Below are 13574 nucleotides of genomic sequence, written 5' to 3' on the forward strand. Positions count from 1 at the left end.
TAAATGAAAAGAAGCAGAAAGAAGAACAATCTGCCTCTTTATCGCATCTGCTGCTTTCATTTTCAACAGTTTGATCAAATATTTAACATAAAGTAATACTTCAGTATTTATTCAGTCTGACACACACCCAGCAAGCAGCCTGGGAGCTACCTGGCTTCTCCATGTCTCCGTAGCAACCAGGCTTCTTCGGGTTTTTCCTGTTTTTTACTGAAACCAAGCGTCTTTCCTGAATGCTGGATTCCTATTTCCTGCCTTTTATTTAACATCTCTGCAGCTTTTTGATGGTTTTTAACAACTTTTAAAATGAAGCGTCATTCCTGGAATGTGAAAAAGAAAAGATTTGTTTCTTTTTCCCCGGTTCCCATTTGGCCCACCTGGAGATGAAACCTAACCAGTCTCAGCTGACATGATGCATTCAGACTGACTCCAGTTCTCTGAGTAAACCAGTATCACCAGCTCGTCTTATTGACTGGACGACTCAGCTGCAGGCTGGCGTTTCTCAGACGCGTCTCATTAATGACGGCGCTGCCTGAACTCGTCTCTGCGTGGCTTCCTGTAAACCAGTCTGGATGTGAGGCGTGTCGGGGACCCCGGCTTGGGACCACCGGGGCGAAACAGTGACGTCTGCGTGTTCATACGAACCACTTCCGGGTCGCCGCAGAAGGCGGCCAGATCCAGAGGAGTGCGTCCGCTGCGGTCGGCGTGCGTCGTGGCCGCTCCTCTCTCCACCAGTTCTCGGACCAGAACCAGTTGGCCTTTCAGACACGCCCAGCTCAGCGCCGTTAGCCCTTCCCGGTCGGTCTGGTCCAGCGAGGCGCCTGGAAACAGATCCAGCTGTTAACTGTTGATGCAAATCACGCTGATGCGACGTAAAGACAGAAAATTCTTCCTACTGAAACTTCACACAGTTTGATGTTGAAATGAACTGAAAACAGCTTGTTGCCATGCCAACAGGTTAACTGGGATCCTGTCAAGAAGCCAGTAGGACTATAACTATGATCTGGTTTTTAGTCACAGTAAGCTCCGTACGTCTTTCCCAGTTTTCCATCCCATCAGGTCTGACGCAGGTTTCATGACACAGCAAATCAAGACTAAAACTGAGGGGTATAAAAACACGGGGGAACCAGGTGCACTGAATGAACTGAAACAAGACCAGGTGAACTCAATGAGGAAATCAATAAAGCTAAACAAACAAGGGAACCAAACAGGAAAAACTACCAAATAAAACAGGAAACCTGAAACTAAGGCACAACACAAACCACATCATGACACAATGACGAAGAGTTCAACTCGTTTATTCTTAATTAACCCTTAAAACTGCTAGTTTTTTTCTTTAAATATGTAAAAACTGCATGTAGAAGCTCAACTCTTTTACTCCCAGTCAGCATGAAAAGAATACTAGTTTTATCAACAGGTGGTTTCGTTACTAATCTCGTCTACAGATCCAGAACCACATGTTGGGTGTACTGCCCCTTTAAGAACAAATGGGAAGCGTTGATTGTTTTTACTGGAACGTGATCGTACCGTGATCCAGCAGCAGCTGGGCGGTGCTCATGTGTCCCTCTGAGGCTGCCGTCATCAGAGCCGTTCGACCCTGCTGGTCCACCCGGTTCACGTCCACGCCGTGGTTCAGCAGCAGCTCCACCACCTGGCGGAGAGGCGGAAACTCAGGACTCCTACAGCGACCATCAGGTGCTTCAGTGTGAACCGGTGCCGTTACCTGCCAGTGGCCTCGTCTGACGGCGCTGAACAGCGGCGTGACGCCCTGCCTGTTGCCCTGATCAACGGCGGCGCCCTGATCCAACAGCAGCCTGCAGACGGACAGCCGACCACGTCCGGCTGCCGCCGTCAGAGCTGCAACGCAAACAGAGACAGAAACACACGGTTTGTCTACAACCTCGCAGCTCATCGCATCATCAGGTCCCAACAGGAAAACTCTGATCCGGTCTGAGAAACGAAGACGGAACCCGAGAGGAACCGAGCCGACAAAGCTGCTTGTTTCACCGCACATCTCAGGACGCCACGACTCTGCGATTATCATCCCAACTTCACAGTCGTCTCGCTCCTAACCGGGAGAATCTACCAAACACGCCAGGTTGGCCACGAAACAGCTGATAAACGACACGTCCTGCTGTCAGATGGAAGGCGGTTTGAGGATCGGCAGTCTGACGCCGACAGTCCAAACAGCTTGAGGTAAAAACTAAATCTTCCTTCATCTGAAAGAAGAAACTGTTGATATAAGAAGAGAATATGAACCCCATGTAACGCTTCAGCGATACTGTAAAACAGGGATCCCCAATCCTGGTCCTGGAGGACCGGTATCCTGCAGGTTTTCCAAGTGTCCCTGCTGCAACACACCTGATTCAAATCTATGTGTATGTAGCAGACATGTACAGAACGTGTCTGACTCAGGTGTGTTGCAGCAGGAACACTTGGAAAACCTGCAGGACACCGGTCCTCCAGGACCAGGGTTGGGGTCCCTGCTGGAAGAGGATTTGTAGATATACAGTTTGTACACTAGATGACAGCGCTGTGCATTGGTGATCACGATCCAGGACCCTTCCTCCAGGCGAGGGGTGTTGCTGGAGGGTTCATTCATTCCTTACACCGGTTGCTATGGACAACGTACAGATAATCATCGCTGACAGACTTATATGCTTTCAGATACACATGGAGGGCAGTAAAAGGTAACGACTAATCATTGGGCGCAGTAACCTCAGCAACAAAAAGGTGTTCATGTAACTTCAGGTGCTTTAGGTTTAGGCTCCTGTAGAGAGTCATTAGGTCAACATTAACCCAGTTACAGGGAGTTTATGGTTTATCTCAACGCCGATTCTGCAGGAAATGAAACATATTCCATTAATTTACTCATTTTTCTGCAACTTTTTAATGGTTTCTTTACCAGCCAGTGAGTCGTCCTCCATGGTTTCCTTCTCTAACCGAAGAGATCTGACTAAATTATCCGCTATACTTTTCCTCTCTGACACGTAGGCGTCCTGCAAACGAAGCAACCTGACCGGTGTTGTTATGTGTGTTATGTTATGTTGTTATGTTGCATTAATCTGCTGTTCTGGTTCAGACTGGAGTTGTGCTGATACTGATACTAGCATCGCCAATCCTGCCAACATTTAATGGGATCCAGAAGTATTCCTGTCTAAACTCCATCCATTACCACGGAAACATAATCATAATCCTGTTTTTCCCACCACAAACAGACACAGGAAGTTGGAGTTGGTCGGCGAAAAGCAGCTGCACACGTGTCCCTGCTGTGTGCTAACATTTAGCATTAGCATTATGTTAGCAACATGGCATCATGACTTGTTAGAAAATTCCTCTGGTGAAACAGCGACATGCTGAAGTTTCACCAGCAACCTTATAAAGCATCTGGGTTTTCATTAAGTCAAAAAGAACCAGGAGTTTGTAGGTGTTTGAGCTTTCCACAACATGTTGTCCTGTAACAGGATGATTAACCACAAAGACCCAAAACGAAGCGTCGCAACCACAAATAAACCACTAAACGTCCCGGTTCCACGACATCTTGTGGACATCTTGTCGTTGGCATCGTATGGTTCACATTTTGACAAGTTATTGACACATTGATGCTTTTTCTTGTGATAAACACACCACTTTTATTAGCTTTTGTGTCAATAAATTGATTTGAACAATGGAATTACCACTGAATTGTTCTTTTTATTTGTCTTTCATGAATGACATAATATCGGTGTAGTTGTATTTTTTTACATTTTTGGTCAATTTTACCTGAAAGTTGAAAATCCCAACTGTTTGTGATATGTTTATATATATTTATTGATTTATAGTTTAACCAAAACGAGGCCATTCAATGACAACAACATTATGAAACATCAAACCCTATGATAAATGTGACGAAATCATAAATTATAAAGACCTTCTAATAAAATAACACAGGTACCAAATTGATACTTGGTATCAGTATCAGCAAATACCTCAACTTTAGGTATCAGAATCGGTATCGGACAGATGATGTTGGTATCATTACATCACTATTCAGACATATTCCTTTATGGAAAGTGATGATATTGAGTGAACTTTATGATTAATTAACTGTAGCACTGATTTATTGTGAATGAAGTAATCGAGACATCTCTACTTGCATCACATCTGAAGTGGAAAACCACTAAAGTCACTAAAGACCAGAACAAGTGGTGAACATGTTGCTAAAGGCTGAAAATATGTGAAGTTTAAGGAGTTTGCAGCTTTTCCAACATTTCCAATCACAAAACCAATGGAGGCAAATTCAGGGTCGGCGGGACGCCATAAAAACGGAGAGCGAGCCGAGGAAAGGAAGGCAGAGGAAGAGAGCCACCATGACCAGGGCAGGAACTTGCTAAATAATACATTCCTTTTGGTTCATTTGACCATCACATTTGTTCACTGGAGCATGTTATCACCACTCAGCCAATCCTCAAGGAGAAAATCCTCATTCAGACTCACGTACACGGATGTAGCATCCAGTGTTTTACTTCTGATAACATCAGCGGAGGCGAAGAGAGGCTAGTCTGAGCAGCTATCCAGAAACGGAGGAGTATCTCTGTAATGAAGCAGGTGAAATACTCGGCTTCGTCCACTAGATGTCAGCACCGAGGCCCAGATGCCACCCACCGCTCTGCTGACCACCCCGCTGTCCTCCCATCGCAGCTCAGACCACAGAGCTCAACCAGCTGAATTATGAATGATGTAAACAACCATTAAATCAGGCCGTGTTACAGGAAATGAGCCTTCATGTCACACCCTGACGTTAATGTCAGCCTCTAAGTTCTACTGCAGATCGAACGTCTGTTTACTTTCTATTTGCTGCGACCAGGATAAATTGTCAGTTTTTGCGTTTATATATTTTATTTACTTGCAAAAGCTGCATGAGATGCAACATTTAATACATGAAATACTTATTGAGGTGTGTTGTGCATATTTAAGGTACCTGTCTCTCCCCAAAGACTGTCGAATATATTGATCTCAGGTCTCTGCTCCTCTTCCTCATCTTCCTCTGGAAGATCCAGTAAATACGACACCATCTGCACACAAACGCAAGTTTATTTGTTAGAAATAAACCCAAGAGGATGAAAAACAGCTCATGACAATCATGAAATCTTCATGTGTGTTTAACCTCCGCGTGGCCCATGCTAGCTGCTGCAACCAGCGCCTGCTGCACCGCCGTGCTCCTGCTCGCCCCCCGCTGGCTGCAGCAGGAAGTGCAGCTCCAGTCGGCGCTTTTCAACAGGAAGCGCAGCACCTCCAGACGTCCCCGCTGGGCTGCCAGGACCAGAGCGGACCGACCCGAGCTGTCCACATGACCCGCCTGAATGCACAAGCAAGATGGAGACTTCGTTAAAGTGATGGTGCAGCTCCAACATGACATCACATCTTATTTTCTGGTAAAGGAGGGGATGGTGTCCCAACAACTTTAAATAAAGTTGTTCAGACTGATTTTAAAAATGTTTTCAAAAAAGTTTTGAGTTTCAGGACCTTTTAGTTTATCTAAAACTGAACCCAGCAGACAGATACCTTGGCTCTGTGCTGACTCAGCATGGTGACAATGTCCAGATGACCGGCGGCGGCGGCAAAACCCAGAGCTGACAAACCATCAGTGGACTGAGCATCAACCTAAACGTTCAACACAGAGGCGGAAAGTTCGGCTTTCAGAGAGATTCAGACAAAAGTCAATGCGATAAAACCACTGTACAGAAATTAAATTAAATTAAAGTTCATTAAATTAAATAACTTCAATAAAATGAAATCAAATAAATTGAATTATACTACATAAGATAAAGAATGATAAAATAAAGCAAAATAAAATATATATAAAAATAAATAGAATTATTAACAAAATGAGGATGAAAATAATACAAGTTAAAATAAAATATAATATATTATTGTAAAACCAAAATTATTTTAAAATAAACAGATCAAATTTTAAAAAATTAAAATATGTCATATATAAATAAATAATATAGAAATATAAATAATATTTAACTGAAATGCACTGAATTTATTTGAATGAAATTATATGAAATAAAACTAAGAAAATAAATAAAAGTAAACTAAAAGTGAAGATAAAAATGGACCTGAGCTCCATGGTCCAGCAGCAGCGCTACGGCATCAGTGTGACCCAGGTGGGCGTGCACACACAGCAGGGGGGCATTATTGAGGACATCACTACGGTAATTTACATCAGCCCCGCCCATAATCAGCAGCCGGCTCACCTGGACAGGTAGACAGGTAGACTTACAGCTCACCAATCGCTAACCAACACATGAACAACTGAGTGTGTGTGTGTGTGTGTGTGTATGTGTGTGTGTGTGCTACCTTGATGTTGGGGGTGTACAGGTTACGCAGTGAAGAAAGAACCGGACTGAGGCTACCCGTGCTGTAGGACAGCCACAGCCCCTGAAGGACAGAGGAGGAAACCCCGAGCTTCTTACTCAGACCCTGGAAATGACGCAGATTTTAGATTAAAAACAAACAAATATTGATCAGTTCCTACTGATCACATGACGAGTCATCTGTCTTCATGGTTTCCAACTGACACCAAACAGGCGCATATTAAACAGCATCTGACCTCAGAGCGTACAAAGGTTCGATCCCAAAGACACAATGGCGTACAAAGGTTCGATCCCAAAGACACAATGGTGTACGAAGGTTCGATCCCAAAGACACAATGGTGTACGAAGGTTCGATCCCAAAGACACAATGGTGTACGAAGGTTCGATCCCAGAGATACGATGGCGTACGAAGGTTCGATCCCAGAGATATGATGGCGTACGAAGGTTCGATCTCAAAGATACGATGGCGTACGAAGGTTCGATCTTAAAGACACGATTGCGTACAAAGGTTCGATCTTAAAGACACGATGGCGTACAAAGGTTCGATCCCAGAGATACGATGGCGTACAAAGGTTCGATCCCAGAGATACGATGGCGTACGAAGGTTCGATCTCAAAGACACGATGGCGTACGAAGGTTCGATCTCAAAGACACGATGGCGTACGAAGGTTCGATCCCAAAGACACGATGGCGTACGAAGGTTCGATCCCAAAGACACGATGGCGTACGAAGGTTCGATCCCAGAGATATGATGGCGTACGAAGGTTCGATCCCAAAGACACAATGGCGTACAAAGGTTCGATCCCAGAGATACGATGGCGTACAAAGGTTCGATCCCAGAGATACGATGGCGTACAAAGGTTCGATCCCAGAGATACGATGGCGTACGAAGGTTCGATCTCAAAGACACGATGGCGTACGAAGGTTCGATCCCAAAGACACGATGGCGTACGAAGGTTCGATCCCAAAGACACGATGGCGTACGAAGGTTCGATCCCAAAGACACGATGGCGTACGAAGGTTCGATCCCAAAGACACGATGGCGTACGAAGGTTCGATCCCAGAGATATGATGGCGTACGAAGGTTCGATCCCAAAGACACAATGGCGTACAAAGGTTCGATCCCAGAGATACGATGGCGTACAAAGGTTCGATCCCAAAGACACAATGGCGTACAAAGGTTCGATCCCAGAGATACGATGGCGTACAAAGGTTCGATCCCAGAGATACGATGGCGTACAAAGGTTCGATCCCAGAGATACGATGGCGTACGAAGGTTCGATCTCAAAGACACGATGGCGTACGAAGGTTCGATCCCAAAGACACGATGGCGTACGAAGGTTCGATCCCAAAGACACGATGGCGTACGAAGGTTCGATCCCAAAGACACGATGGCGTACGAAGGTTCGATCCCAAAGACACGATGGCGTACGAAGGTTCGATCCCAGAGATATGATGGCGTACGAAGGTTCGATCCCAAAGACATGATGGCGTACGAAGGTTCGATCCCAGAGATATGATGGAGTACGAAGGTTCGATCTCAAAGATACGATGGCGTACGAAGGTTCGATCTTAAAGACACGATTGCGTACGAAGGTTCGATCCCAAAGACATGATGGCGTACAAAGGTTCGATCCCAAAGACATGATGGCGTACGAAGGTTCGATCCCAAAGACATGATGGCGTACGAAGGTTCGATCCCAAAGACATGATGGCGTACGAAGGTTCGATCCCAAAGACATGATGGCGTACGAAGGTTCGATCCCAAAGACATGATGGCGTACGAAGGTTCGATCCCAAAGACATGATGGCGTACGAAGGTTCGATCCCAAAGACATGATGGCGTACGAAGGTTCGATCCCAAAGACATGATGGCGTACGAAGGTTCGATCCCAAAGACGATGGCGTACGAAGGTTCGATCCCAAAGACATGATGGCGTACGAAGGTTCGATCCCAAAGACATGATGGCGTACGAAGGTTCGATCCCAAAGACATGATGGCGTACGAAGGTTCGATCCCAAAGACATGATGGCGTACGAAGGTTCGATCCCAAAGACATGATGGCGTACGAAGGTTCGATCCCAAAGACATGATGGCGTACGAAGGTTCGATCCCAAAGACATGATGGCGTACGAAGGTTCGAACCCAAAGACGCGGTGGCGTACGCAGGTTCGATCCCAAAGACACTTCAGTCACTCATGAACAAGAACCTGAGATATTTAAACTCTTCCACTTTCAAGTGAACCGAGGAAAATACTTATGTTCTGCTCATTAGATGTTTGATACAAAACGGCCGAAGACAACTTGTACAGCGATAAAACCCCATTAAACACAGCGACAGACTGGACATCCGGCAAAGCGGCAATTCTCCTGACGTGTTTCTGGGACCAACTGTTTTTATTGGTCTCACTGGTTCACAGTAGATTGCTGGTGTTTCTTCATTTAAACAGATGACACATATTATCTGTTTACGTGATGTGTCAAACACCAACAACTTACTGCTAGTCTTCTCATTTTCCTGTTAAAGACAACTTTCTTTGAAGATTTACTGATGTTATCCAGGCGTTCTGACCTTTTTCAGTCATTACAGGCAAAAATGACTATAATTTACTATAATTATAATTTACTGGTAGCTGCTACACGGCAACGTAGCCACAGCAGTCGACGGACGTCTCCGTTAATCATCCAGATGATGCATAAATACGCAAATCAAGCGTGTGGCATTTTGCGAGCAGCTGTTGCTACAATGTTTTCACTGTGACGGTCGCCTGTGGAAAACTGGCTGGGAAGTACGTTAATGTCAACCACACCGTGCATGGAAGTTTTTTTTCCATCATTATCAGATGAATGATCAATCATCTGATATTAAAATAAAATGTCATATTTAATATCATATATATTAAATTAAATTTTCTCCTGAAACTTGAATGAGGTGGATTTTAATTTCCTACCAACCTGCCATCAGTTTCCAGCAGCTGCCACGCGGTGAAACCCGGCAGAAGCTTCCGGTGAAAAACCATCTGCTGCTTCGTTAAAATTCGTGTCTCTGATCAGATCATTAGACGCTAACAGCGATTTCTTCACCCCAGGCAATAAACGTTTTCCAGCCATTAATTTTGTGTTCAGCGCAGGTTAAAGCATGAAGTACTTCCTTATGTTTGTCTGATAATAAGCTCCGAGCCGGGTTCGGTTTCTAACCCCCCTCCAGGTGTTTGCACACGTGTCCAGCTGCGAGTGGAAACAAGCTGCACGTCCAGGTGGCGACATTTTTACAGCTTAACCTTAAAGTGTAATGAGATTTTCTGGGTCAGAACGTGGGACTTGGTTGGGGTTTGATGTAGAGAACATGTGTAAGACAGACCTTATAGATGTGAGCTTTCAGGATGTGATGTCCGAGCTCCAGCGTCTGCTGTCGGCTCAGCTTCCCGTCCTGTCTGCAGAGCCAGAAGGCCAGCAGAGTGTGTCCGCTCCTGGAAACAAACACATCGGTGAGAAAATCTCCCTCCCATCCTCTTCCAGCTGTTCCAGGTGTGGTTGTACCTGGGGTCACAGAGGAATCTGTCGTCCTGCCCTTCCTCCCTCCACACCAGCCACTCCCTGAAGGAGGCGTGGTTTAGCATCCTGCTGCCGTCGCTACGGCGCAGAAGGAAGGAAGAGAGCTGCTCCAGTCGCTGCGAGAACTCCGTCCACTGCATCGTTCCTCCGCTCAGATATCCTGAATTCACCACCTCAAACAACTACAAGATGGGATGAGACGGAAATTTAACAGCTGAGCACGAAAAGACAAAAACACGTCACATGACCATGACATGTTTCAGTTAGAAAGACTTCAGCTGAATGCTAATTTTAGCATGCTAACATGTCTGCAATGACAATATGAAGAGAACGTTGTGGTAAAATGTTCATCACTGTGATTTACAGCAAGTTTTCACTGTAAATATCCCATCACTAGCCTTACAGCAGAACTGCCGGAGGTAAAAGTATGACATCTGTCCAAATATGATCTCATAACGTTGCTGATTGATTATGCATCTCTACCTATAAAACCTTATGATTATAGTTATGTTATAGGGTAAAGTTGGGAAAAAAAAAACCTTAAATCAATAGTACAATAAACTGAACAGGTTACCTCAATAATTATTAATCAATTAACGATAAATTAAAATATTTTTTTTAAAAATCTAATAAAATGTGAAAATCATCCAGTAAAATGATAACATTTTGAAATTGATCTCAATTTTATTGTAAATCAGTAAATCAAAATAAGTTAAAAATATTGAACAAAATAAAACATGAAATAAATAGGAATAAGCAGAAAGATTAAAATTTAAAATAAAACATATAAAACATGTTAAAATGTATTAGAATTTAAATCATTCTTAAATTTAAAGAAAATATAAACTTAATTATTCAATATATAAAATTATATTATTTATGTATAAATTTTAAACTTTATAAAATTTTACTCTTTTTATTCTACAAGCTGAAGATTTACAATGGTAAAATAATACCTAAATCAACATATAAAATATAACAACAATAAAAAATAACCCAACTAGGTCATTGAATTTGTTTGTATCTGTGAGTTGGTGCCAACCTGCTGGTCGGTCAGCGGGTGCAGCGATGCCGCCGTGACGCTGAGCAGAGGCAGAACTCTCTGAAAAGACGACTGGGTGGGGAAGCGCATGTTGAGCTGCAGCTGGTACACCTCCGCCAGGCTCACAGGAACAACCTACAAACACACCATTCAGTTCCTCAGAAAACGCGGCTCTTCTGTTGCACCTCCACCTTCAGCTTCACCGTTCTCTCACCTTGAAGCTGGAGCTCTTCAGGACGAGGTACCCGGCTTCTATCAGGTCAAGCGTCAGCTTCAGGTACAGGTACGAGCCTCTGCTCAGGCTCTTCAGGTGGCTGATCAGCTTGGTCAGCGCTGTGTTGTCAAGGCGACCATTACCTAGCGACACGTTGCTCTGGATCTCAGCGCTGCTGTGAATGCGCTGCATCAGGTAACCCTGATAATAAAAACATCCAGGTAAGAGTTCAGATGTCCAGACCAGATCGTGGAGCGGACGGAGAAACAGGTCCATGTTTACCAACCTGTAGGTCCTGGTCTATGGCGTTGTTCTCCTCCATCCGGTCCAGAGAGATCCGGTGAAAAGGTAGAGAACGAGTGATTTCCTGATGGAATAAACATGTTCACCGCTTTAGTGTTTTTCTGCTGTTTAAAGCAGCTGAGAAGACTTGGCTGTGTTTGAGTTAGCAGAAGTTTAACCTCTTCATCATGACTGAATAAAATAAATTAAACAAATCAAGTATGTCTTCAGCGCTACAAGGGCTGGATGTATGATCTCAACAGAAAGCTGAGACACAGGAGATTATTACAGAAGTGTCAGAATTAAGGAATAAATCCAGGAATAGACCCCAAAGTCACCTAGAAACACCACAAGGATCCAGAAAGACATGAAGCCGAAGGTAATTTATGATAGGAAGAGAGAATACTTCACTATGAAACCCCCTTCATCCTCATGGAAACTAGCAGGACCTTCGTATCCATGGAAACTATCAGGACCTTCACCTCCATGGAAACTAGCAGGACCTTCATATCCATGGAAACTAGCAGGACCTTCAACTTCATTTAAACTAGCAGGACCATCATCTTAGCGTAAACTAGCAGGACCTTCATCTCCATGGAAACTAGCAGGACCTTCATCTCCATGGAAACTAGCAGGACCTTCAACTTCATTTAAACTAGCAGGACCTTCATCTCCATGGAAACTAGCAGGACCATCATCTTGGCGTAAACTAGCAGGACCTTCACCTCCATGGAAACTATCAGCGCTTCATCTCCATGGAAACTATCAGGACCTTCATCTCCATGGAAACTAGCAGGACCTTCACCTCCATGGAAACTATCAGGACCTTCATCTCCATGGAAACTAGCAGGACCTTCACCTCCATGGAAACTAGCAGGACCGTCATGTTGCGTTTCAGCTCATAGGAGAAGACATTAGCAGAGTCTTTCAGAGCTGAATTCAGGCAGACGTCTGCCTTCATCAGAGTCTCTCCTTTCATATGACGCCTTATTTATGAGGAGAAATGATCAGGAGTTCTACGTGTCCCGTGATGTTCTCATGTTTTCTGCTTGAGGTTTGGGCAACATGTTGGTTGTTTGGTTTTTCTCATGTTTCAGCTGATCTGCAACTTCAGTTCATGTTAAAGGACTACACATTTACCTGCTGGCTTGTTCTGACGGTGGAGATGACCTTCAGCCAAGGAGGAAATTTCTGGATGTTTCTGGTCAGGAAGGACGTCAGTGTGTCTCCGTAATCCGGCCGGTGGAATTCCGCCTCGTTTAGCCCATCAATCAGTACAATAAGCCCCGCCCCCTCCACGTGAAACTTCCTCTCTGAAAGAAAAGAAAATGAGACAATGTGGACGATGACAAACTTTACCACATCCGAGTCTTCAGAGTCAGCAGTAAGATCTGACGCCACCTCGTTGGAGAGCGTCCAGTGGCTCCAGGATTCCTCTCTGGAGGGCCGAGCTCGGATCCTGGATGCAGGAGCGCAGACTGAGCATGCTCTGTAGCTGCGGCGACCGGTGCAGCAGCTCTCGGTAGGCGACCAGCTGAGGAGCATCGCTCAACATGGCTGCCATGTTGTGGACAAACTCAGGGACCAGACAGGTGTGACAGTTATCGGCCTGACAGAAGTGATACGCAACCACCTATAAAAGACAGACAGGTGGGGGGTTTACTGGAAGCACTGGGAATAACAACCGGCTTCGTCCTTACAAACATAACTGGCTGCGCTTCTCTCTGATTGGCTGTTATGGGACTGCAATAAACTTCCAGGATGAGCATATATTTTATCATTTGCAAATTCTCATTGACTTCATTATAAAGTGATGTTATTATTAAAACTATGATCAAAGAAAGACCTTGTTTGGGTTCAGGAAAGTTGATGTCAGGAATCAAACAGAAAACCAGATTAATGGATTTACTCAAAAAAGCTCAATTTGGAAAAAACTACTCAGGTTCTGCCCTGCGATGGACTGGCGAGCTGTCCAGGGTGTACCCGCCTTTCGCCCAAAGCCCGCTGGGATAGGCTCCAGCTTCCCCGCGACCCTTCATTGAACTAAGTGGTTTGGATAATAAATGGATGAATGAATGAGTGAATGAATGAAAACTCAGGTTGTTTAGACAAAGAGAGAAA

At 44.6% G+C, this 13574-nt stretch overlaps 1 protein-coding gene across 1 annotated transcript in view; it reads right to left on the bottom strand.

Annotated features, from left to right (window-relative positions):
* Positions 1–13574, bottom strand: part of tanc2a (tetratricopeptide repeat, ankyrin repeat and coiled-coil containing 2a) — a gene marked incomplete at its 3' end in the record, with an annotated part of 73517 nt that overhangs the window by 7614 nt on the left and 52329 nt on the right. Inside the window, exons 10-24 of the mRNA XM_079252587.1 lie at positions 12855–13086; positions 12594–12766; positions 11458–11538; positions 11172–11372; positions 10958–11092; positions 9901–10097; positions 9722–9830; positions 6343–6465; positions 6102–6239; positions 5542–5640; positions 5144–5335; positions 4958–5051; positions 1721–1854; positions 1525–1648; positions 643–818 (exon numbers count right to left, since the gene is read on the bottom strand). Of these exons, the coding sequence (XP_079108713.1) occupies positions 643–818; positions 1525–1648; positions 1721–1854; positions 4958–5051; positions 5144–5335; positions 5542–5640; positions 6102–6239; positions 6343–6465; positions 9722–9830; positions 9901–10097; positions 10958–11092; positions 11172–11372; positions 11458–11538; positions 12594–12766; positions 12855–13086 (2208 nt within the window). The remainder of the gene's footprint in view (positions 1–642; positions 819–1524; positions 1649–1720; positions 1855–4957; positions 5052–5143; positions 5336–5541; positions 5641–6101; positions 6240–6342; positions 6466–9721; positions 9831–9900; positions 10098–10957; positions 11093–11171; positions 11373–11457; positions 11539–12593; positions 12767–12854; positions 13087–13574) is intronic.

Source organism: Telmatherina bonti (genome assembly GCF_933228915.1).
Source record: "Telmatherina bonti genome assembly, chromosome: 14".
NCBI lineage: Eukaryota > Metazoa > Chordata > Actinopteri > Atheriniformes > Telmatherinidae > Telmatherina > Telmatherina bonti.